The 23,266-nt window shown below is 37.3% G+C and overlaps 2 protein-coding genes across 8 annotated transcripts in view; one reads left to right on the top strand and one right to left on the bottom strand.

Moving 5' to 3' along the window:
• Window positions 1-23,266, bottom strand: part of LOC149792276 (uncharacterized) — a 161,957-nt gene that overhangs the window by 19,262 nt on the left and 119,429 nt on the right. Inside the window, exon 1 of one of the 4 annotated variants that reach the window (XR_016423537.1) lies at window positions 10,844-11,049. The exons of the other annotated variants lie outside the window; for them this stretch is intronic. The gene's annotated coding sequence lies outside the window, so the exon portion shown is untranslated. Of the gene's footprint in view, window positions 1-10,843; window positions 11,050-23,266 lie in introns of those variants that run through there. 4 annotated transcript variants of the gene reach the window in all.
• LOC149792277 (uncharacterized) overlaps window positions 5,284-23,266 on the top strand; it is a 126,338-nt gene continuing 108,355 nt past the window's right edge. For 3 of the 4 annotated variants that reach the window (XR_016423539.1, XM_089970828.1, XM_089970829.1), the window contains exon 1: window positions 12,701-12,815. Coding sequence is in view for 3 of the 4 variants with exons in the window: in XM_089970828.1 (XP_089826954.1) it covers window positions 12,731-12,815 (85 nt within the window). In the remaining variant the exon portion in view is untranslated. Of the gene's footprint in view, window positions 5,449-12,550; window positions 12,675-12,700; window positions 12,816-23,266 lie in introns of those variants that run through there. The other variant, XM_089970830.1, reaches the window with a different exon arrangement.

The raw sequence follows: 23,266 nt of genomic DNA, 5'->3' as shown, positions 1-23,266 counted from the left end.
CAAAGGATCGACCCCTCCGTGTTCCATGAACAGTTCTCGAAATTTTCCACCGCAACGTCGTAAAATGTCCACGTCGGAACGACGATACTTTAGCATTTCTTCCTGAAAGTCGAAAGGGTCCGAGGCGTGAGCCTGGTACCAAGCGTAGAAAGCTTCTCGTTGTTCGGTACGCATGTTGTCGGGGTCGTAATAGTGAGCCTCAGGTAAATGGGGTAGAACGGCATGTTGATTGGCTTTCGTATTGAAAAAGTGTGGAAAGTACCCTTTAGCCATTTCTGTCATTCCAAACGTTTTAGGCATTCGGCTCAAAGGCATGGCCAAATAGCTCATCGAATCTTTAAACTGTACTTGTCCTACTTGCATGAAAATGATTTTGGCTCCGTTCAAAGTGACTTTAGGACGTTCGGTGCCTTGTTTCGTATAGTATCTGAGAAGAAACTGTCCATCGTATCCGGAGAAATTGTGAGCCATCACCGTGGCATGACGATGACAATCTCCGTAACGTTCGATGTCCTCTTGGCTCCACGTCTTGTCGATGGGGTCTAAGACCCATTGGGCAAAATCGGCTAACGTGTTTGGTCCCCGAAAGATTTTTTCACGCCCTCCGGGAATCTTGCTGCAGTGAGGGCAATGACTGAAGATAGGTTCTTGAATGCACTTCTCGCACGCTCGATGAGCCACGCAGAAATTAGGAATGTGAATGCCAGTCTCTTGCATGCATTTGAAATCGAAAAAGATGAAATTGCCTTTCTTCTTGTGACCGTCCTCTTTCTCTGGTGGGGGTTGGTATTTTTGCACGTAGCATTGGTGTTCCAAGTCCACGATGTGGTGACAAATGTGACATTTTTTCTTTCCTGAACATACGTGTGCCTTAGTACTATTGGTACGTATGCCTTGTCTACACGCAGGGCACAATCTCAGCAGTTGACAAGCGCATTTCCTCTGTGAACCTTGTGTTTTCAAGTGTTATGGTAACAGGTAGGGCTGACAAACGTGCGCAGACAAGTTGAACAAGGCACTGGTTCTTCGCTCAGTCAGGGTGGAGAGGCCAAACATCCTGAGCATTTCCATCCACAATGTTTGTGTTGCTCTCGATTGTTATAACCATAGTCACATTTCTCACAATAATAACCGTATCCCAGGAATCCAGTGATACTGGTAATGGTATCGAAATGTTCATCGTGATAATATACATGAATGTATTTTCCGTCCTTAAAATCTTGGCCTCGAAACAACAGAGTTCCACGCATTTCTTGAGGGTGCACTTTCAAGGTGTAGCGTGGAGCTAGGGCATCTTGCAATTTTTGCCTTTCAGGAATGCCACAGGGTGTGTCTTTGGACAGGCCAGCTTGTTGCAACAGGAGTTCTGCTTCATTTCGTTGTTTGGCTCCATCGGATCGTTGAATAGTTTTCCAGGTTCTTTTCCATTCTACCGTGTCGTTCTTGTTGGCATAGGTTCGTCCCACCACGATGGCACGGGCTAAACACATCTGGTCTTGAGGGTTGTTAATTCGGACGAGACTCTTTTTGGTGTTGCGAAGGTCGTCCACCAATAACATCTTTTTGCATCCAGTCCCTTGAGGAGGAGAGACGTGGGCCATTTTCAGTGTGGCTTTACCATCGGTGATGTCAAACTGGTCATTAGATTGTTGTACGTGTTGAATCTTGTCCATGACTTTGGAAGGGGTTAGTTCTGCGGGTCTGCTAAACTCGATCCAAACAGGGGATTTCAAACCGTCGTGATCTATGGATAGTGTCAAGCGATCGTCTTCTTTGGGTTGACATTGTCGCTTGAGTGCGGTGAGCAAAGAATCCCACATCTCGGTGATAAACCCTTCTGCTTTCTCCAAGGGTACGTCGGACTTGAAATCTTTAAACTTCACCGTGTAGGTGTAAGCCGTGGTTCTAAATTTTCTAGAGGAGCGCTTTTCCGTCTCTCGAATGGAATAGTATTTTTCAGGATTGACTAAGGGTGGTGAACTTGGTTTAGAGGTTTCAAATTCTGGTTCACTCATGTCCTCTTCAAAATCACTGGCATGAATTTGTGCCAAGATTTCAGCCCTGGTACGAGGCGATAGATCACGTTTCTGCCTCTTACTTTCTTCTTCTTCTTTCTTCTCAAATGAATAGGATCGTTTCATCTTGAGTGCAAAACGTCAAATGACTCAAGTTCAAACACCATAGACTAATTTATAGTCATGGCAAACCAGCGTATATAAAAAGGGTGTGTGTCTTGTCCTTTCACTATTCATTTCACTCTCAAGCCGAGCACAACGATGGAAGAGACTACCCAGATGGAACGTTTAGTCAGAGCTTTGCGAGGGGTCATTAGAAAATTTTCTTCAGACCAGCCGACGGACTACTCTCCTTCCTTTCGAGATAAAAGTCAAGATACTTGCTATATCTGTCAGAAGAAAGGGCATTGGTCTTCAGAGTGTCCAGACCGTCAAAAAAGAAAAAAAAAACAGGGGCTAAAAAAGACAAAAGTCAAGATACCTGTTATTATTGTAAAGAAAAAGGACATTGGTCTCCAGATTGCCCAAAAAAGAAACAAGAGGAGTCAGAAGAAAAGAAGGATTCTTCAGAAGAAGAGAGGGATTCTTCGGAAGAAGAGAGGGATTCGTTGAAAGAAGAGAGGGATTCTTCAGAGGAAGAAGAGGAAGAAAGAAGACAATTCTATTTAAAAGAAGCAAAGAAACAGGAGAAGAAAAGAAGAAGGGAAGAAAATGAGGAAAAAACGGTGAAGAAATTCAAAAAACAGAGAGACTAAACAAGGAGAAAGAAGAAGTCAATGAACTTTTAATTAAAGTGTTCTGTGGTGAATTGTGAATTGGATTGTAAAAAATGGATAAAAGAATACATGAATGATATAAGGTAAGTGTCTTTGAGTTTTGATTTTAAAATAAGAAGCTACACTCACGCACTCATACACAGAGATGTACTATAAGGGTAAAATGGTTTGTTTTTTTTTTGTTGATTTTTGAGTTATTGGCAAATTGAAAGGCTATCTCTTTTCGAGAGAAGTGGGTGGCCCTGAAAAGGGCCTTTTTATTTTGGTGTAGGGGTGAGTTTAACCAATCAACTTTAACTGCCTTAAGCCTTTGCCACGGCCGAGGCCTACTTCTGATGATTGGGTTGAAATCACTAAGGGTGGTACGATAGGCTTAGTCACAGGGTTGGCGTGTTTAGCTCGGGAAGGTCGTATTCTCTTCGGTCGTGATAAAGAAGTCTGATACATTTGTTTCAGACTTCTTAACTCCGCTAAAATGTCCAACAGTACCGTGACCGTTTGATTTTCACCCTCTTGTTTCTTTGCTGCTACTTCTTCTTGCTGTTGCTGCTGTTGTTTTTTTCTTACCTCTTCTTGTTGCTGTTGCTCTTGCTGTAGGAGAAAAGCTTGTTCCGCTTCCTTTTGTCGTTGCATAAATTTCTCCATTCTTCTTTCTGTCTCTGTCTAAAATTCTCCACTTGCGGTAATGAAGAAGGTAACGAAGGTTCCGGAACAAATTCTTGCGAGGTAAGAAAATCCACAAAATCCCAATGTACCTCTTCTGAAAGTAAGTCCGGGTTCCCTTGGGCAGTCTCCCCTGCTGGTGCACCCCAATGGATCGTTTTCTGAGTTTCCGTCATGTTGAATCACTGTCGCATAGATTGACTGCACACAAGCGCTAACGAATCGATATAGACCACGTGACGTCACAGACTGCTCTCTTCGGATTGGATGCGAGCTGACTGAATTTTGTAACGCGTGTTTGGGTTGGTGAATGAACTCAATCCGTTTCAATCCTTCCTGTACCTATAAATAAGCGCAGTTCAGTGCATTGATTCACTTGTTCTCGTCGCTTCAAGATGTGGACCACAGTTGAGTCATCCACCCTTGTGTCTTCCATGATGTTTAGGACGGACATGCTCATGTATGTCCGGTCCAAGTGGACTGTTGTTGATAGGACAGATACTAGTCAATGGATGAGGAGAGTTTACATAGAAAGACAAGGATGTCTCAAGAGGGTACTTGTGTTTGGACCGGCAGTTAGAAGGAGTTTAAGAAGAAGAAGAAGAAGATGTGACAGATGCCATCTATGTCAATATTAATATTAACATAAACCCAAAGGCCCTTTTCAGGGCCAGCCATATTTCTCGAAAAGAGATAGCCTTTTAAAAAAAAAAAAAAAAAAAAATCCCAAAAGCCCAAACTCTATTCCCCATGTTAATTTCCCCTTGTCGCTAGACAGATCCACACTATAGTTCCATGTTAAATTCCCCTTGTCGCTAGAGTGACCCACGATTTATTCCCCATGTTAATTTCCCTTGTCGCTAATCTGACCCACGATTTTTCGCCATGTTAAATTTCCATTGTCGCTAATCTGACCCAGGGGGGTCTGTAATGCTAATTCCCATTGTCGCTAATGTATCCCCATTCACTACTGAGGACGCTGTGCCTTTTGTACCCAGGTCTTCAATCTAAAACTTTATGAAAATTGACCTGAGTGTAGCCCAGGTTAAGTTTACATATTCGCTTTGCGTTGTACAGTTTGTCTTCAGTTGGCATCTACTTACCAATGGAATTTTTCAACACATATTCCATTTTATATCACCACTCTCTGTTACAGAACACACACGCTTCATTTCATTCTCCTATAATAAAAGCCTGTCAATAATTACTCCATTCTGTATTTGATTTTCAAATTAATTTTGTTCCGCAAACAATTTTTATTAACATTCGATTTTTCAAAACATATTTGGCCTGGTACAATTGTCATGCACTTTGTATTATCTGTGTTGAATCATATTTCATTGTTTTCGCATCACTGTATAAACGGCTCGACGTCCTGATGTTAATTTAGTTCAAGGGAAGGGAGAACTTCGGGAAGTTTCAAGATAAGCAAAGACCTGACATTACTCAGTAATGCAAGCATCATAATTTTACAATTCGTATACTTTGTATTTCCAATTCTCATTTATCAACAACACTGCCTTCTGTTTAAAAAATATATGATGAATCATGTAGTATCAATAAGCGGAATTTCTAATTGTTTCTTTACATCAAAGCTATACAGTTGCTAATGTTAGTCTATTATAGTCTATTTTCCTGATAAATTAGGTCTAATGTGTAATTTGAGTAAACCTCCGAAATGATCAAATATATGTCCTGTATTAAATCATACATGTACAAAATATCATCATTCGTGATATTCCTTTCAGTCTTTTGACTATCATATAGCCCTGTTCAATAAAGGTTGTTACCTCCCCTGATGTATTACCTCCCCTTGCAAGCTCTTCATAAATAAAGATAAAATTGTACCCTAAGACTCATTAGAAGTGACAGGAAGTTTTCAACACCAGGTACAATCTTCATAAGGCCTGTCAGTTTTAGCATTAAAAGGTTCCATTTCAACTTCTGAAGAGACTTACATGACTGCATTGCATGTTTCGAATGAGTGTCATACAGTAAGTATTCTGGCGTCGTCAACTCACCTTCATTCAATTTAATTTCACCTAAACCAAGCTTTGAAGGAATTCACGAGGACCCTATGTTTCAGATTACTTCATCATCATCATCATCTTTATTTCCTTCCATGGAAGATTACATGATATAAGAATAAATCATCTGAATACAATCAATAAATATAAAAAAAAAAAACAAAAAAAACAAAAAAAAAAAAAAAAAACAAAAAAAAAAAACAAAAAAAAAATTCTATATTGGAATACAAATTCTTACACATTATCAATCAACAAAGTGTTCGTCAACTCATAAGTTGCAAGTTTCAGTACCATATTTACAGAAGATAGCTGCACACTGCATGACAAAGTATGCTGCATACAGGACGAATAGCTTGGAGTTTTCTTTGTCGATTACTCCTGATGGTAACCTTTTACCTAAAAGATATTGTAGTTGCAGCTCATCTTCTGCATTAAATAACGTAATGTGCAGGCTCAGGGGAAATTTATCAGTAAGGAAATCCCAGAAAGAATTTCGAAAGTTCGACATATAAGGACAACTAACACAACAATGAAGTATCAAGTCTGTATAAACATTCCCACATCTAATACACATATCAAGCTGTGTTTGTGGAACAGCAGCCCATAGTTTAGCTACATATGTAAATACCTTAGTGTGTTGTCTAGTTTTAGCCGACTGCCACACTGAGGCAGGTCGTAAGTATTCGTGTATCGAAGAGAATCTATCAAAATCTGCTTGATTAGACATACGAACTCTCCAGAGGCTATTTTCAAGACCAACAATTTTTGACCTTACAATTTCTTTCCAATTATGTTTATCTGGAATTTCAGAATGATGTAAATAATCAGTTAGATACCCGAGCAAGTCAAACTTCTTTGAGGTATAATATAAATTTGAAATTAACCCGCAGCTTGACATGCATCCGCTCAGAATGAAGTGAAATAACGCAACGTTAAACACACGTTTAGTATGTACATTGTTAGGCATCAAACACAATCTGTGTAAAAACATCAATTTTCTTCTATCAATTTCGGACTGCGCTGATGTCCATCCTAGCATTCCCAGGGCAATGTCTGATCTTGTATGTATTGGAAAACCTTGTAAATGTTTGGCAAAATACCTCAGAGTTTTATCCAATAAAGCGAGGTCACTTTTTGAAATGTTACACCATAATTCACTTCCATAAAACATTGAAGGGAAAATTACCTTTTTAATTACATTTGCAGCAACCAAAGGATTTAAACCATTCGGTTTAATGCCAATACCAAACAGACCGTGAAAAGATTTTTTCCCTTTCTTGCATGCATCGAGTATTGCGTCATGCGACGTCAGCTTTGAGTTAATCCGGTGACCCAGGTGTGTTGCCGAATCGGTGACCGGCAAACATGACGGGCCAAGATACCATTTCATATTGATAAAATTCTTGTATTGGGGTCCGAAAATGATAATGTATGACTTTGTAACACTAAGCTCGAATCGCCACTTATTACTGTAGTCGTATGCTATATCTAACAGCTTTTGTAGATTGCTAGGATATATAGCCAAAAGTGAAATATCATCAGCTAGGGTTGGATTTCCCACAGCTAAGGATCCAGTCTTTGCTCCAAATCCACTATTTTCTAACTGTAGCAGCAAGTCATTTATAAATATTGTGTACATCAAGGTTGACAAAACACCCCCTTGTCTCACTCCTTGGCCAATTGAGAACCAATCTGAAAATTGCCCATTTACAAGAACTTTACTCTGTAAATTTGTATACATGTTAAAAAATATCAAAAGGGATTTACCCGTAATTCCCAACGTGAATAATTTAAAAAGCAGTCCTTCGTGCCACACGGTATCAAATGCCTTTTTTGTATCAAGAAAAGCAGCAAAAACCCGTGAACCCATGTTTACATTATATTGTACTGATTGCAACAGCACAAAACTCGCTGTTGTGCAGCCTAAACCTTTTTGGTAACCATGTTGTTGTGAACTGGGTATACTAGAATTAGTATCTTTGAGCCAAGTTACCAAACGTTCATGAATAATTTTCTCAAAGGTTTTGTAGATAACAGGCAGTAAAGTAACAGGCCTGTAACTTTCGAGGGAGTTCTTTGATTTTCTGTTACCTTTGTACAGTGGTATTACTAACCCTTTTTTGCAATCTACAGGTATGTAAGATTGATCAATCATCCGAGTAAATAAAATTGTCATACACTCGATGAGGTAGTCGCTGCCATAGATCAAATGTTCATTGCAAATTTGATCATGGCCCGATGCTTTTGATTTCTTTAGACCTTTAATGATTTCTCTTACTTCATTTAAACTGATACTGGTCTGTAAGGCCTCGATATGGCTTACTTCGTCCTGTAGACCCCGATTTAATTCTCTCTCTATAAATTCATAAAAGTTTCCGTCAAAACTATGGTTTAAATTCGGCGTGTGAATGTCCTCATAGTATCTAGCAAAGCTATTTGCGATGGAATGATCATCACGGACACAAACTCCATCAGTTGATAGTTCCTGACAAAAATTTGTATTGTTCCCTCTCTTAATGTTGATCATTTTCCAAAAGTGTCTTACATCGCATTCATGTGCTTTTTCAATTTCTTCATACACCTCCCCCATATATTTTTCCACAGCCAGTTTTTGAACGTTTCTAAAGTCTCTCTTCTTATCTTTATATTCTCTGTAAGAATTAAATTGACTACCCCTCGGTCTTCCCTCATTTATCCAAGTATACCTAGCTTGTCTTTGAAGTTTATGTGCTTCTTTGAGTTCATTTGACCAATATGGTTTGGCATGATAATTGAATTTAGACTTTGGAAGCGCGATGTCGCTTGACTGCTGTATTGCATTAACAATGTGCTGGTAAAAGCTATCAACATTGTCCGAAATAGTATCTATATCTAAAGTTTTCAGGCGAAGGTCCAGCTCAGATTGATAGTTTTTCAAGATATCAGCGTTTAATTTATTCCAGGCTATGTTGTTTCTCTTCATAGACTGTCTGAAGTCTCTCCCACAGGTCACTGTACGAAGGGAAGTAAGGATAGGGAGGTGGTCAGATATCGCGTGCTCTTCGTGATCTGAAACAATGTGCACACTTCGTAATCTACCTATGCATTGATCCGACAGTACAAAATGATCAATCATCGTTCTTGCTGGGGTGAACGTATAGCGGGAACCAGTGCATATTATTAAATGTCCAGCACTCACTAGATTATTATATCGCAAGAACTCATGAAATACTCTATCTTTGTAATCTCTGAAAGTGGCTGGTTCAGCTACTGCATTGAAATCACCAGTAAAATACACGTCCCCCAGCTGTGAGTACTGATCATAGAGATTTTGAATCAACTCAATTTGCGCTTTGTAACAATCTATGCCATATAATAGGGTCGGCATATATACACAAAAAATATATACATTTTGCATATCAGGAAATTTGAATTCTATGCCAACAACTCTGTCACTATTAACTTCATCTATAAAGTTAGCATATCTCATGAGAGAAGTTTTGCAGAAGATTGCAACTCCTCCTTTACCACATTTTATTAACATACAATTAGAGGAAATATCCTCTGCCTTAGCAGTGCATTTATAATCAGAACGAATAGTATCGCAAAATGGAAGTATGTGCTGTAATAGTTTATGTTCAGTTACGCAAGCTACGTCAACATTATATTTATCCAGCATTGCACTAAAGCTAAGAGCAGAGGACATAATTCCTCTAACATTCCAGGTCAGTATATTAAGATTCATATTAACTTGCAATATAGGCATATTAATACTTATGCATCGTGAAAGCAGGACTAAAATGACAAAGATGACAAAACACATTAACTTACGACAGAACATAATGGCAAATTTATGAACAATTAACTGTCACCCTAGTCACAGAATATCGCATCCTGCACCTTCATTTGCCTCCTGATCGCGATTGCTAAACCTGTCTCGCCAAGATTGATTCCCATACCACCTTCTTACATAAACACCTTTTGGCCATGTTACATCATTTTCAACAGTGTCGCAGTCTGAATTATATACAGTCAGCTTGGCCGATAGACAATTACGTCTACTGTGGATAAACTTTATGGATAACGGATCTATATCGTATTCTTTCAAGAATTTACCGAGGCCTTCAGCAGTAGATTTGACGCCAATGCCACCCACATAAAAGCGCCTTGTTCTACGTCTAACTACACCTTCAAATACAACATTCTCATTTTTGTCATCAACATCCTCATGTCCAACAATACTCTCTGAACCTATTTCTAAACCTGATTTACCAAATGATCTAGGTCTTTCTACCTGACCCCCAATAACGGTAGGTATCTTGCTAGGAGGGGTTTTCAAGTCTATACCTTTCACATTACTGTTGCTAGTAATCGGATGCCTAGCGTTCTCTATCCTGGTCGAAGTCGAAGTTAACAGTTTATTTTGATTCTGAATGGGTGTGCGCACAACATTTGTCACATCAGGATGAACACTGGCTTTATAAATCTGTGGGATATTTCCATCGAAGGGGGCGATATGTCTTCTAACGAAAGTCTGTGAAATTATATCCGAACTTTTTGAAACCAGAGTTTGCAGAGCACTGACCCCACTCTTTTCCATAGTTGTTTGGGCCGTTACACCGGTTCGTGACTCCACTGCCGTTGTACCTGGTGTAGAGTCGTCAGCCTCAACCAACACGGGAGACAAACAGTTGGACACTGCAGTTCTGTTCTGAGATTCACTTGATAGGCGGCAGTGTGTATCGCAACCAGTTTTGTTAGAGTCAATCAAGACGGAAGATGAACAGTTAGACACATGAATCTTGTTCTGAGCAGCAACTGATGGAGAGCTATCACCACATCCATTGGGACTACATGATAGGTTACTTACAGCTGGACTATTCGTGCGAACGACATCCGAATAAGACATGGGTTTACTCAAAGATTTCATCAGCTTAACTCTAACACCTTCATTCAATTTAATTTCACCTAAACCAAGCTTTGAAGGAATTCACGAGGACCCTATGTTTCAGATTACTTGAATTTATGGGCTTTGCTTTGCAGAATATTCTTAACCCTAAAGCCAATGTTATTGTGCCTTTTCAAATACAAAATATGTCAATCATCTGCTGATTGGGCTTTATCGTAAATTGACGCTCTTCTGAGTTATCGTTCCTAGGCATATGTAAGAGGGCAAGGGACAGTTTTATGCACAATTATAATGCCGCATTCACCGGCCTAGTACAAAAATCATTAAAAGTGAAATGCACAAGTGAGGTCAAAAAGGTCCATAGTTTTGGATAGCTATAATATAACAAAATATAAAAATATTATTCACTTGACCAAAGAAATCAGAGGCAGTTCGTTACAAAAGAAGCTTATGCAACACATCCCAATTATACACCTGCATTTTTCACGTCCGATGGTCATTTTTGACACCATGTGATGCTCACAGTGCAAATACAAGCCCTTTTCCCAGGTGACAATTCTTCTAAACACTGTGTACTAAACAAGCTGATGCAACTGAAGATAGTTGTCATCCAAGCCGATTTGAGATATTCGACTTGTCCCTAACTCACGTGTTACAGCTACTGGGGACAAGCTCATCTTCCTAGCCGACTAGTGGGACTTCACTATATACATACTGTAGAGTAACTATGGGAGGTGTACATGCCTCACATCAATTTCAAGAACAACACAAGCCCAAAACATCTAGGTCACAAAAATATCTATATCTTTAATTAGTAAACAGTAACAGCTGAAACATTCACACCATAGTCTTAGGTTAAGAATTTGACAGGGGACAATTTATGAAAGTATCCCCTGCCACCTAAGGAGTACACGTACTACAACCTGTCAGCAAATCTTCTATTGGTTTAAGGGGGACAACTCGGAAAATCCCGTCTTTCTCTGAAAATGGGTGTTACAACTCAGTGGTCTTAAACTAAGTAAAAGAAAGAAGGAAAACCAACAAGGTTCGTAAAACTTAAAAAATAATTTAATTATCATCGTTATAAATGAAGATTTTAGAGGAAGTTATAGTATTATGAAGTGAATCCAAAATATTCCTGATAAAGGTATATGAAAGTCCAAAAGAATGAAAAGTTCCCATTAAACATCAAAACCGGAAATGGACGGGTCCGCCAAGATTCGTGTATTTGTCTAGATGGCGTCATCCAGAACTCCTTTGAATAATTCACGATAGTTCCAGATAATATTATAATGAACACTTTCTATTTGCACTGAACAGTTCAAGCAAATATTTTTCATCTCGAACAATATCTAAGTACAACACAAAACACGTCCGTAGACTTTCAACAGGAATACAAGAAATGAAGATGACTTCCAAATAGCAATGAAACTGATCTTTTTTGCGTCGATATTTCAGAACAAAACCCACGTGACTGATCTTTCTATTCAGTTTGTCTCAAATTGCCTATTCATGTGACCTAGCCCAATTACTGTGAAGACACAGAATTCTTCTGGAACCGTCCCAACCTCATCAGCCAATGAGAAACTAAACTAAAGTAGATATTAAGCCTTATTTTTAAGATTATTATTAGTAATTGTCAACACATACGTAAGCACCTATTTACAGATTCTATGTATTTTTACGCTCTTAACAGACCACGTCACGTAGGCAAAATCCAACTAAATATAATCTGTACAACTTTCTGCCATGAATAAAAGTTACAAAACTTAAATAAAAGCAGGTACCAGGAGTTACAAAAGATATAGATATGCATAACACCTTTTCTCATAAAGAAAAGAAAGGTTTTTGCAATAAAGCTCTCTTTTTCAATATTAATCTAAAACACACACACACATGATAATGCTAATGAAATTCCACAGAAAGACGTAAAATGAATATTCAAAATGTTTACAAAATAAAGCAATATACAACTCCTATACAGGTGAAAGTACATCTCCGATTAAATTTTTTTTTCCCTTAATGTGCCGAATGTTGATATTGTATTCTTGCAACATCAGACTCCATATCAACCATCCGTGATTTTTATTTTTCATTGCAAAGTGTGTTAACGCCAAGGCCAACACATCCTTTCGATAGTGGAATAATTTATCTGGTGCTTTTTTAATTTTTTTTTTATAGAAATTAGCACACTGGATGATCAACACCATTTTAGCTTCCTGAATTATTAAGCCGCAAGTCCATACTACATGTGCATCAACATACATCTTAAACGATTGAATGAAATTTGGATCTGAAAGAACAGGTGAGAGGAATTTGCACTATGATGAAGTGAATCTAAAATATTGCTGATAAAGTTCTATGAAAATCCAAAAGAATGAACAGTTCCCTATAAATGTCAAAACAGGAAATCTACTGGTCCGCCAAGATTTGCGTCGTTGTCTAGGTTTGTATAACTTAACAAATAATTTAATTTTCAACGGTATAAAAGAAAATGTGAGAATTATTACGCCGACAGCCCCTACCGTAGTTACATCAATATACATCTTATTCCTGAATTAATACGCCGCCAGCCCCTACCGCACGTGCATCAGCATACATCTTAAACGATTGGATGAAATTTGGAGCTGAAAGAACAAGTGAACATTTAAGTATGGCCTCTAATTTATCGAACGCATCCTGACATATGTATGACCAATTAAATTTTGTCTTCCTACTGAATATCGGTATGAGTCTCAGCAATTATGGAAAATGTGAGCGAAATATCCGATAATATCGAGCCCTACCCAAATATCGCATCAGTTGCTTTTTAGTGATGAGTACAAGAAATTCAGAGGTAGCTTTCTACGTAGCTTATACGGGCTTAACTTGACAATATCCCACAATATGTCTAAAAATGTGACACAAGCTCCGCAAAACTCATTTTTACTTCGAATAATTGTCACGTTTGCTTCACTCAAGCGAAAGAAGAATTTTCGGATAGTTTCCTGGTGATCTCTCCATGAATCGCTGTTTATAATGACATCTATACCGAATGCTATCATGTTCATTAAATGCTGGAACGCAGAATTTTTCATACCAATTGATATAATTTTGTGTTGGAGTTACAAAGGCGGAAATTTCTTTTGCTCTATTCGTAAGTGGAATCTACCATAATCATTGTAACAGCCTCAACAAGGTGACGTATTTAGCATGTCCATTTCAGTCAATATAGTTCACAATTATTAGTATTGGAAATGAGTCTGTGACACTGTTCACGTTTCTGTAGCCAGTGCAAATAAGGTAAGAATTACTTAGCCTTTGCACAAGAATATACGGCGAAATCCAGTTCTTTGTTTAGTTCAATAACGTAATTCTTCAACAAATATTCAAGCACCTCTTTCAAACATTCCTGCTTTAGCATCTTGTAAGGGTCCTGTTTTACAGAATTAGATTCTATAATTTCAGAATCATGATAGGCCATGTTTGTTCTAGCTGAAACATCTGTGAACAAGTGCTTATATTCATATATTAGCTCATTTAAGTAATTCTTTTTCTTGTGGCTGTAGATGTGCAAGTTTAGTGTCCAGATTCTTTAATATTTTACCAGACGTTATATTCTTTTAAGTTGTACTAGATCGAAATTTGTAAGTAGATGATTGATACTGAATTGGTTTTTACTAACCATCTGCTGAGAGGAAAACGTATTGACAAATAAAACTTTGAGAGCCAAGGAATATTCGTCTGCTGTACGAGCAACGTTTTCTAAAGTATATATATTATGCTCATCAATGTACATTTTAACGTTACTATGGACGCACCACTTCAACTCTTCAATTAATATCAGATGTCTAAATTTGTCATAATATTTATTAATATATTTTAATTGCACATTAACAGTCAAATAGTTGTTCGTTTTCCCTAACAAACTCGACATGGCTTTGACCTATGTCTCATTTTTTTCAATTCCGAATCCTCTGTCGATATGCCTCATGCAGCAACTCATAACCCTCCAAGATAAATCCTTGACCAAATCATAATCAACACTTGTTTCTACTGACATACAAGTATAAACTTTATGATCTTTGCCAATAAGAACACCCTGTAGTAACAAAATCCAAATATCGGCTTTTTCAAATTGTGAAAATATTGATGTACATCTTTTTCATTAAAATAGGTAATAATCTAATGTTTTTTGTAACATCAGAACTTGAACGTTCAGGTGTGGAGTGCTTTCTGCTTGCCAGTTCCAATTCTTGAAATTTCAATTGCATTTGCATTTCTATTTCTTCCTTTTTGTATTGGCATTTTCATTTGCATCTCTCTTTTTTTTTCTGAATAGCAAGTGCACTTTTCTCTCATTCTCTTTATATTTCTATATCTTGTATTTGTCTCTCTCCTTCTTTATCCTGCATTTACATCTTTATTTTTCCCGTGGTATTTGTCTCAATCTTGCTTTTTTTCTGCATTTGAATTTGCAATTGCATCTCAATTTGTTTCTTCTGTTTTGAATTAATCTCGTCACTCTCTTTCCCCTTTTCGAGTTGAAGCTTTTTTAACTTCATTTCTTTCTTGTATTTTGATTTCAGCTCCATAACTTGCGATTAAGAGTTAGATGAAGAATCACTAATCAAACTCGAAACAATTTTTCCAAAATATTCTACTCGACCAAATATTAAACCTAAGTATATTTTTTTACAAATACGGCTTTTATTCCGAAAGATCCCATATTGTCGGGCACGTTGGAGCAATTAATACCTTTTGTCAAGGACTTTAACAGTTACTGGGTAGGACTTAAAATAAAGTTCTCCACTTCAGACGACATTGTAAAACTTTGTTGGTTTCACTGTGTAAAATCTAAGGAGCAGAGATAGATAAATGTCCATAATGAAATAAATTTTAATTTGAAAACAATTTCAATTTCTCTGAAATATTTATATAATTCGTTTGCCGGACGAGCCCCCAATGTTTAAAAATTAAGTGACAGGAAGAAGCAAAACCAAAAAGCTTTATCAAACTTAATAAACGTTTTAACTGTCAAAAGTGAGTCCAAAATAATCCTGATAAAGGTCATCGAAAGTCGCAAAGAATGAAAAGATATTATTCTAGGGGAAAATGGTTGTATTGTAGGTGGGTGGGCTGTGAGGGCATAATCGATGTCTGCAGACCCCCCCCCCCCATACTCCCCAAATGTAATATGTACGAAACAACTAAAACGTCCATAGAAGTTTTCTTTCCCGTCGGGTGGTTAACATTATGTTATGGAACCTTTTTAAATGCAAAAGCTTTCAGAGGCTTTGTCACATGGGTCCCATTAGAGGGTTCCATTCCACAGACCTTCGCTTACTTGTTTACAAACTCTATAAACGATATTTTTGGATTCGCATTGGATGCCATAACTGAGGCACCGTAACTGATTCAGTAATATATTGATCAAACACGGACAGATGAAATGCACAAGTCGCACACAGAGCTATCTGACACAAAAACAGTAAAAACAGCATAGAGTCTTTGACTTTTCCCTTTGTTCCTGCTCACCTGTGCGAAGGACAGCGGAGGTTATGATGCACGCTCCTACTTCGTCTAGAGACGTCATTAGGCATTTCAATAATTTTCTTGTATTTTGTGTATAGGCATTTCAACACTATGCCAATATATCATATCCGATAGACCACTATTCCTACATATTAACTAACCTGACTTCAATAAATTCACAAAGTTTTATTTTACGTTGTCCGACTGGCATTCTGCATTACTAAAGAAAAGAAGCTGACGTAGAGCCAGTAACCAAAAAACATCTGTATGACCCAGAAAACATAACGATTTTACATCCTACTGTTTTTATTAAGCAAGCAAATGAAACTTTAATAACGTTGCAGGTCTACCCTTTCACATTTATAACAATAAGTAACTTTACCACAGAGGTCAGTGGCAAACAGGCTATGCCAACAAGGCACAACTTCACCGGAATAACTTCCTGATTTTGGTCCACCTCAAACAAGGTGGGTTGGGGGTAGTTGCGGTCTGAGGCCATTACTTGGGTGATCAGGCAGTTAATATTTTAATGGTTCTTCAATGCCACCGCTGCAAGCTGTGGACATTATATCATCCCCCCCCCCATCATCTAGAAGTTTGAGCATCTATTTGATACACGTGCTTTTATTACTTTAGTATTAAATATTACGGTATTCGCAGTACATGTGTTGGCTTCTTGACACATCTCCAGCTGCAGGCATAGTATGATCACGCAGCCTGATTGTCACAATCAAGCTACGGTATTATAAATGCCGAAGATGTGCAGAAACAAATTTCGAGCACCATCAGCGAAATATACACCAGAGCTTTATAAAACAACTCACGATTCAACAGATGAAAGTTTTATTAAAATACTGTATCAAGTTTATGCTCTTAGGCTAAATAAAATAAGAAAGGAGTGAAAGGCAATACATTTTTGTAAATTTCAACAAATAATTGATTTCCCTAAAAGACAATGTGAAAATGTCGAAAAAGAGCTTACGGGTAATGCGCATTAAATGCCAAATTAAACCAAGAATTACAGACACAAATCCTGGTAATTTAAAGTCCTGAATAAAATTTAGTAGACGTCCAGAATAAATCCAAAAACGAAAGGCGATAATGTCTCTTGAGTATCTTATACAGTGTTGATGTGTCAACAATCTGTTGTTGAATCACAGTAATATAATTTAAGAAATCGTCTAAGCTACAAGATTATATTGTTCTCAACGTGACCTCAGGTCACAGTTAGCATTTTCTAAAAACCAAACTTTTACCTAATGGAAAAAAACCTTTTGAATGATCCTAATGTTTACTAAATAGTCAAATACACTAAGGAAATTCCAAAACCTATACATAGTCCCAAAAAACATATTTGCTTCAGTTAATAATATTTCAGATTTTAAACTCATACACATAGTGAATACTTTATCTGTGTATTAGCTGTTTACACATAATAAAATAAACAAGTCAATTCGGTTTAAGCAGACATGAATTCAGGTTTGGACAAGGTCAAATCCAACATACAGTGTTCCATTATACTAGTATACAATGAAATAAAAAATAAAATAAAAACTAACTTACAAATAATGTAAATGAAATATACACAACACCACTTCCCTTCATAATGAAAGAGAAAGATTTATGCAATAAAACTTTCTTTTATTATTAGTTAAATATATATGTGCTACTTTAAAAAAAAAATATACATGAAGTAATACATTTCTAAACACGCGAAAGTGCATCCGCTATTAAACTGTCTTTTCTCCTAACCTGCCTGATGTTAATATTATATTCCTGCAACATACACCTCTAATTTACAATAGCTGATTTTTTGTTTTTCATTTTGCCAGTGAACGTAAGGGGGCTGTGATCACTAAACACAATAATGGGAGAAGGAGCTGAACTAATATAGACTTCGAAGTGTTGTAATGCCAACACCAAAGCCAAACATTCCTTCTCGACTGTGGAAAATATTGAATGATGTTTATTTAATTTCTCAGAAAAATAACTTACTTGATGATCTACATCACTTTTGTCTTCTTGAATCAATACTGCTCCAACCCAACATCACTTGCATCAATAGTCAGTTGAAATGATTGCCTTAAATTTGGAGCTGTAAGAACTGGTACACTCTTCAGTATGGGCTTTTAATTCAGGCGAATGAAGATTGGTTTTCTTGCTCTATAAATTCGTCAGAGGTTCATCAGTTATAGAGACATTGGAACAAAATTTCCGATAGTATCCAGCCATACCAAAATATTGCATCAGTTGCTTTTTACTGATAGGTACATGCAGTTCAGAGATATCTAATGCCATAGCAGCTGTAGGTTTAACTTGTCAATGTCCCACGATATGTTCTGGAAATGGTACACAAGCAGATCAAAACTCAATTTTAGATACATCAATTGTTAAATCTGCATCAGTGAGTTCCTCAAAGAATTTCCGAATTGTCGCTAAATGATCTATTCAGGCGTCGTTGAAGATGATGACATCATTGATGTAAGCATCACAATTATCTCGACCAAGTGTCATCATGTTTATTAAATTTGAAAACTACTAGGCGAACCTGTCATCCCAAATGGCATCACTTAATATTGATAAAGTCCATATGGAGTCAGGAATGATGATATTTCCTTTGCTCTTTTCGTCAGTGGAATTTCCCAAAATTCGTTCAGAAGGACGAATTTTGTGACATACTTTGCATTTCCAATTTGATCAATGCAGCCGTCGATAATTGATAACGGAAATGAATATGCTTTAGTCACACTGCTCACCTTTCTATAATCAGTACACATGCGGAAAGTTTAATCTGGTTTCGGAACAAGTATACACGGTGAACTCCAGCCACTTTTACTCATTTCTATGAAATCATTCTCCAGAAAATACTGAATTTCTTTTTCCAAGTATTCCTGTTTGAGAGTGTTCATCCTGTATGTGTGTTGTTTCACAGGTATGGAATTTACAATTCCTCGTCACGGTATATTTTATTTGTTCTTGTAGGTACATCTGGCAATAAGTGCTCATATTCAAGTAATAACTGTTTTAGTTCAATCTTTCCTGGTTACTGCAAATGTGAAATTTTCTGGTCCAAATTATTCATAATTTCTGAATTTCGAAGGTTTGATACTCCAAAGTCAATACCGTCTGATTGCATACCATCGCTCAACTCCTCACTGTGTGGGACAGGGAGAACTAAATTAATTGCAAGCATTAACCTGGCTACATCTTTTAAGATACCGGTAATCCGTTAATATAGTTACATCCCAGGAGTACTATTATTATAATTTAACTCAATCATTTTCTTCTTATCTTTATAAGGGCCATAATACCTAATCTGAAGTAAAGTTTGAAGCATGAGCAAGAGAGACAGAACTCTATCACCATACGGAACAGTTCTCTTCATTGTAGTTATGTCATACCTTAATTTCATGTATGACCTGAATTGCTGGATGCTAAATTCAAGCATATCTGGCTGGAAAGTTCCAGACACAAACTTTCACCCTCGCTCAAATTGAAACGATATGGGAAGGCCAAATTGAGTAAATAACTTTATAAAAGCTTTTACTATTTTTTAGTTTAATCTTTCTCATAGGAATTGTTTTTGAGAATCTTGTTGACGTAAACATTATGGTCAATAAATATTGGCTACCTGACTTGGTGTTAGGTAAGGGACCGACACAATCTTCCATTATTCAGCTAAAGGGTTCGTCAAATGCAGGAATTGGTTTCAGATGAGCCTTACACATCTTCTGATCGGGTGTTCCTACCATTTGGCAAGTGCAACAAGATCTGCAGTATTTTCAGTAGCTGAAATAGTTCACAGACCATTACTTATATATTATTATAAGACATAGATTGGTATATCATAAATTCTTTTTGACAAGCGTGACTAACTACACTTTTTTCTTGTACAGTCCAGCAGCAGAGGGGGGGGGGGGAAGAGACCACTTGTCTAAAACCTAATTTGCTTAAAATATAAGCTTCTTCCGAAATAAAAAAAAATAAGGTCACTACTAACCTGACCGAGAGTTGTGTTTACATACCAGAGGTCCCGCCCCCTCTGCTGCTATCAATTTATCCAAAAATTTTATCAAGTCCAATACGATATCTTGTTCTATGATCATGTAAATTTATTGTTATAAACCCGTGCTGGGTTGATTGTGCATGTGAAAAGAAATTTCTGAATTTAATTATATCCATGTCACCGCTACACCAAGTTTGATGAATATTTCGCAACGTATGCGTATCAACTCCATTAAACATAGCTAAAATATTACAGTTATCTCTGATCACTTTTGGTATTTGTGTGTATTGCTCAGTAACATAAATCACATCAGTGTTTTTATGTCTGCCACGTGAAAAAATTCTGGCAGGGTTTGATTGTTTGTCCAGCATCACATCATCGTATACAACTAAATTATTAATAAATCCGTCTAAAACATCAACGCTCGGCCATTCATCAATAACGGTTATAAATTCTATAACATCATTATCTTCGTCCAGTAATCTTGCGTTTTCATTGAAATCTTTAAGTACATCATAACATCGTTGATCATCAACTGATGGTGCTGCCAAATATAACTTATCCCATTTTAGCCATCTCATTATCAAATTAAATAATAATTGCGTCTTACCCGATCCAGATGGACCTATTATTATCATTCTGATCGAATTTGGCAACGCAGGATGGTGTTTAACTAGCTCTTGTTTTCGTGTCGCTGAGAAATCAATTATATCCATATATAAATAATATGAATCTATATTGTTTACGTTTTAGAGTTAAAACTCCAACTAATGATCTATCTACGGTTACAACAAAAAATGCGAGAATAGCATATGGTGGAAGGTGCGCAGTATGTAATAGAAAAAAGTTTTCGTTTTTGCCCACAAAAGATGGTGGTGATATTGCTAAATTAATGTCAAAGTTCCCAGGAACCCCACGGGCTAAATATCCTTCGAGAAAAACATCTACCAGGATATAATTATTGTGGTCCTGGTACTCGACTTGATATCAGGCTTGACAATCAGGATCAACCAAAACCAGGTGAGTATCCCATAAATGATATTGATAAAGCATGTCACGTTCATGATGTGGCTTATAAAAATAAAGATCTTCAACATAGGCATATTGCAGATGTGAAGTTGATTCATTCGCTAGATTCCATAAAAAATAAAAATATCAGAGAATCATTAGCTAATTGGTTAGTAAAATCTGCAATGAAAGGTAAACTCATATTAGGGGCTGGTAATTAATTATAAATGGAATCAATTTATTATAGTCCAAGGGGATATTGGAGGGGTAAAGCAGCAATTAGTAAACTCGCTGATGCAGCAGCGGTTAAACATTCTACTGCTAAAGCGTGGTTATCCAAACAAGCAATATGGCAAATTTACCTACCATCACCGAAACGAATTCAGTACGCGTATTTCGATGTTAGTGTTCCTAATGAAGTTCATCAAGCAGATATTCTGTTTTTACCTTATGATACGATTAAAGTACATGGACGTCAAATAACATACAAATACGCGTTAACTGTCATTGACGTTGCAAGTAGATATAAAGAGGCAGAACAATTATCAACGAAAACATCATCTGAAGTAGCCGATGCATTTGAACGAATTTATTAACGAGGACCATTACGATGGCCACAACTATTACAGGTTGATCCTGGCAAAGAATTTATTGGTCCAGTATCATCGTTGATGAAACAACATAATGTCAAAATCAGACGAGGACACACTGCAATTCATCGTGATCAGGCAATTGTTGAACGATTTAATCGAACACTTGCTGAGCGGTTATTTGGATATCAATACGCGAAGGAATTCATTCATGATAAAAGATCTCGCGAATGGGTTGCAAGATTACCAAGTGTGATAGCCGCGTTAAATAATGAAATGACTCGAACAACCAATATGAAACCTATTAACGCAATTACCAAAAAAAAATATACCTGTACAACGACGTGATTTTTCAACACAGCCAGTATTAGGTAATGTGACCGTAAGATATTTATATGAACGATGTGAACTTGAAGGTGGTAAAAAAAGAGCGACTGATCCTATTTGGAGTATTACGACACACAAGATATCTAGCGTAACAAGATCCACTGGTAGATCAGCAATCTACAGACTAGATTCAACTGCTCCTCAACGTGGATTTGTACGTGAACAGCTACAAATAATTCCCGAGGACACTCAATTACCACCGCAATCACTTAACTAGCACCCCTGCGTCGATTACACTCAAGACAGGTCAACATCGTGTTTTCTCGTGTATGGCCAAGATGGTTATCTTTCCTATCTACGGTAAATTGTCTTGGATCATTTTTCAGATACCGCCATAACATTATACAATTACAACTCGCACAGTGATTATTCTGCTGCTGTTTCAGCGTATTAATAAATTCAACGTCAACATCAAAGTCGCGTTTATTTTTTTATCACACTGTTTATAACCAGTTAATTTTTTTCTTATTATGTCACCGTCAACATCATCATCATTGATCACTGACTCGTCCAGGACAATCCTTCGTAGTTGAGACATTCTTCTGACTCTAGATACAGTGAGATAAACCAAATTTGACCACTCTATACGATCATCCACGATCCAAACAACTGTATCAGTAATAGTTAATCCTTGAGATGAATGAATCGTCATCGCGTATTCTAGTATCCACGGGGATTTATTTGTTTTTAGCGCATCTTCAACAACATTGACATCGACTGCGACAATATCATTCAACACTAAATTCCGTTTCTCGATCTGTCCTGGTATATCAACGTCAATATTTTGTCGTCTCGTGTCTGCAGGTCGATAACATAACGGCACTGGCAACGTTGGAAACTTTTCTCGTTGTAACTGAAACAACCGCTGCTGAAGTGTGTCTCTCACTATCTTTCTACTTGCAACTGTCAAATCGTTTGGTCTCCACGCGCGCAAAAAGTCGTTCATGGGTGTTTCTGAAATCACCTCACGCATTACTTCACATTGAATTTATTCGGCTGCAGTCTGATTAATTTTTTAAACTCCCTTAATTCTGGATCAAGTGCTCTATGATCATCAGTCACTTCTTCGAAGTGGTCAACAAAATCTTTCAGCCAATCATGTGGAGATGGTCCAACAAAAGGTGGTGGTTGACCGTGATCGCCACACATTATCACAGCAGTATTTTTTGTTAATAGCCAATCAAGAAACGTTTTTAATGTTTCTAACGGTACTGTACATATTTCATCCCAAACGATAATCCTCGGAATATATTTTTCATCCATCCTCGAAGAAGTCCATGCATCACCCTTCCATCGGAAGAAGCTGTGATAGGTACACGATTGTACTCCTCGTTGTTTCATCTCTCGCGCGAGTCTATGTGTAGGAGTTAAAACGATGATATCTGAATTCTG

The sequence above is a fragment of the Sinohyriopsis cumingii genome, chromosome 9 (genome assembly GCF_028554795.1).
Source record: "Sinohyriopsis cumingii isolate HCF-2022 chromosome 9, ASM2855479v2, whole genome shotgun sequence".
Lineage (NCBI taxonomy): Eukaryota > Metazoa > Mollusca > Bivalvia > Unionida > Unionidae > Sinohyriopsis > Sinohyriopsis cumingii.
Note: the sequence above shows the minus strand (reverse complement) of the source record. Positions and strands in the feature narration are given on the sequence as shown.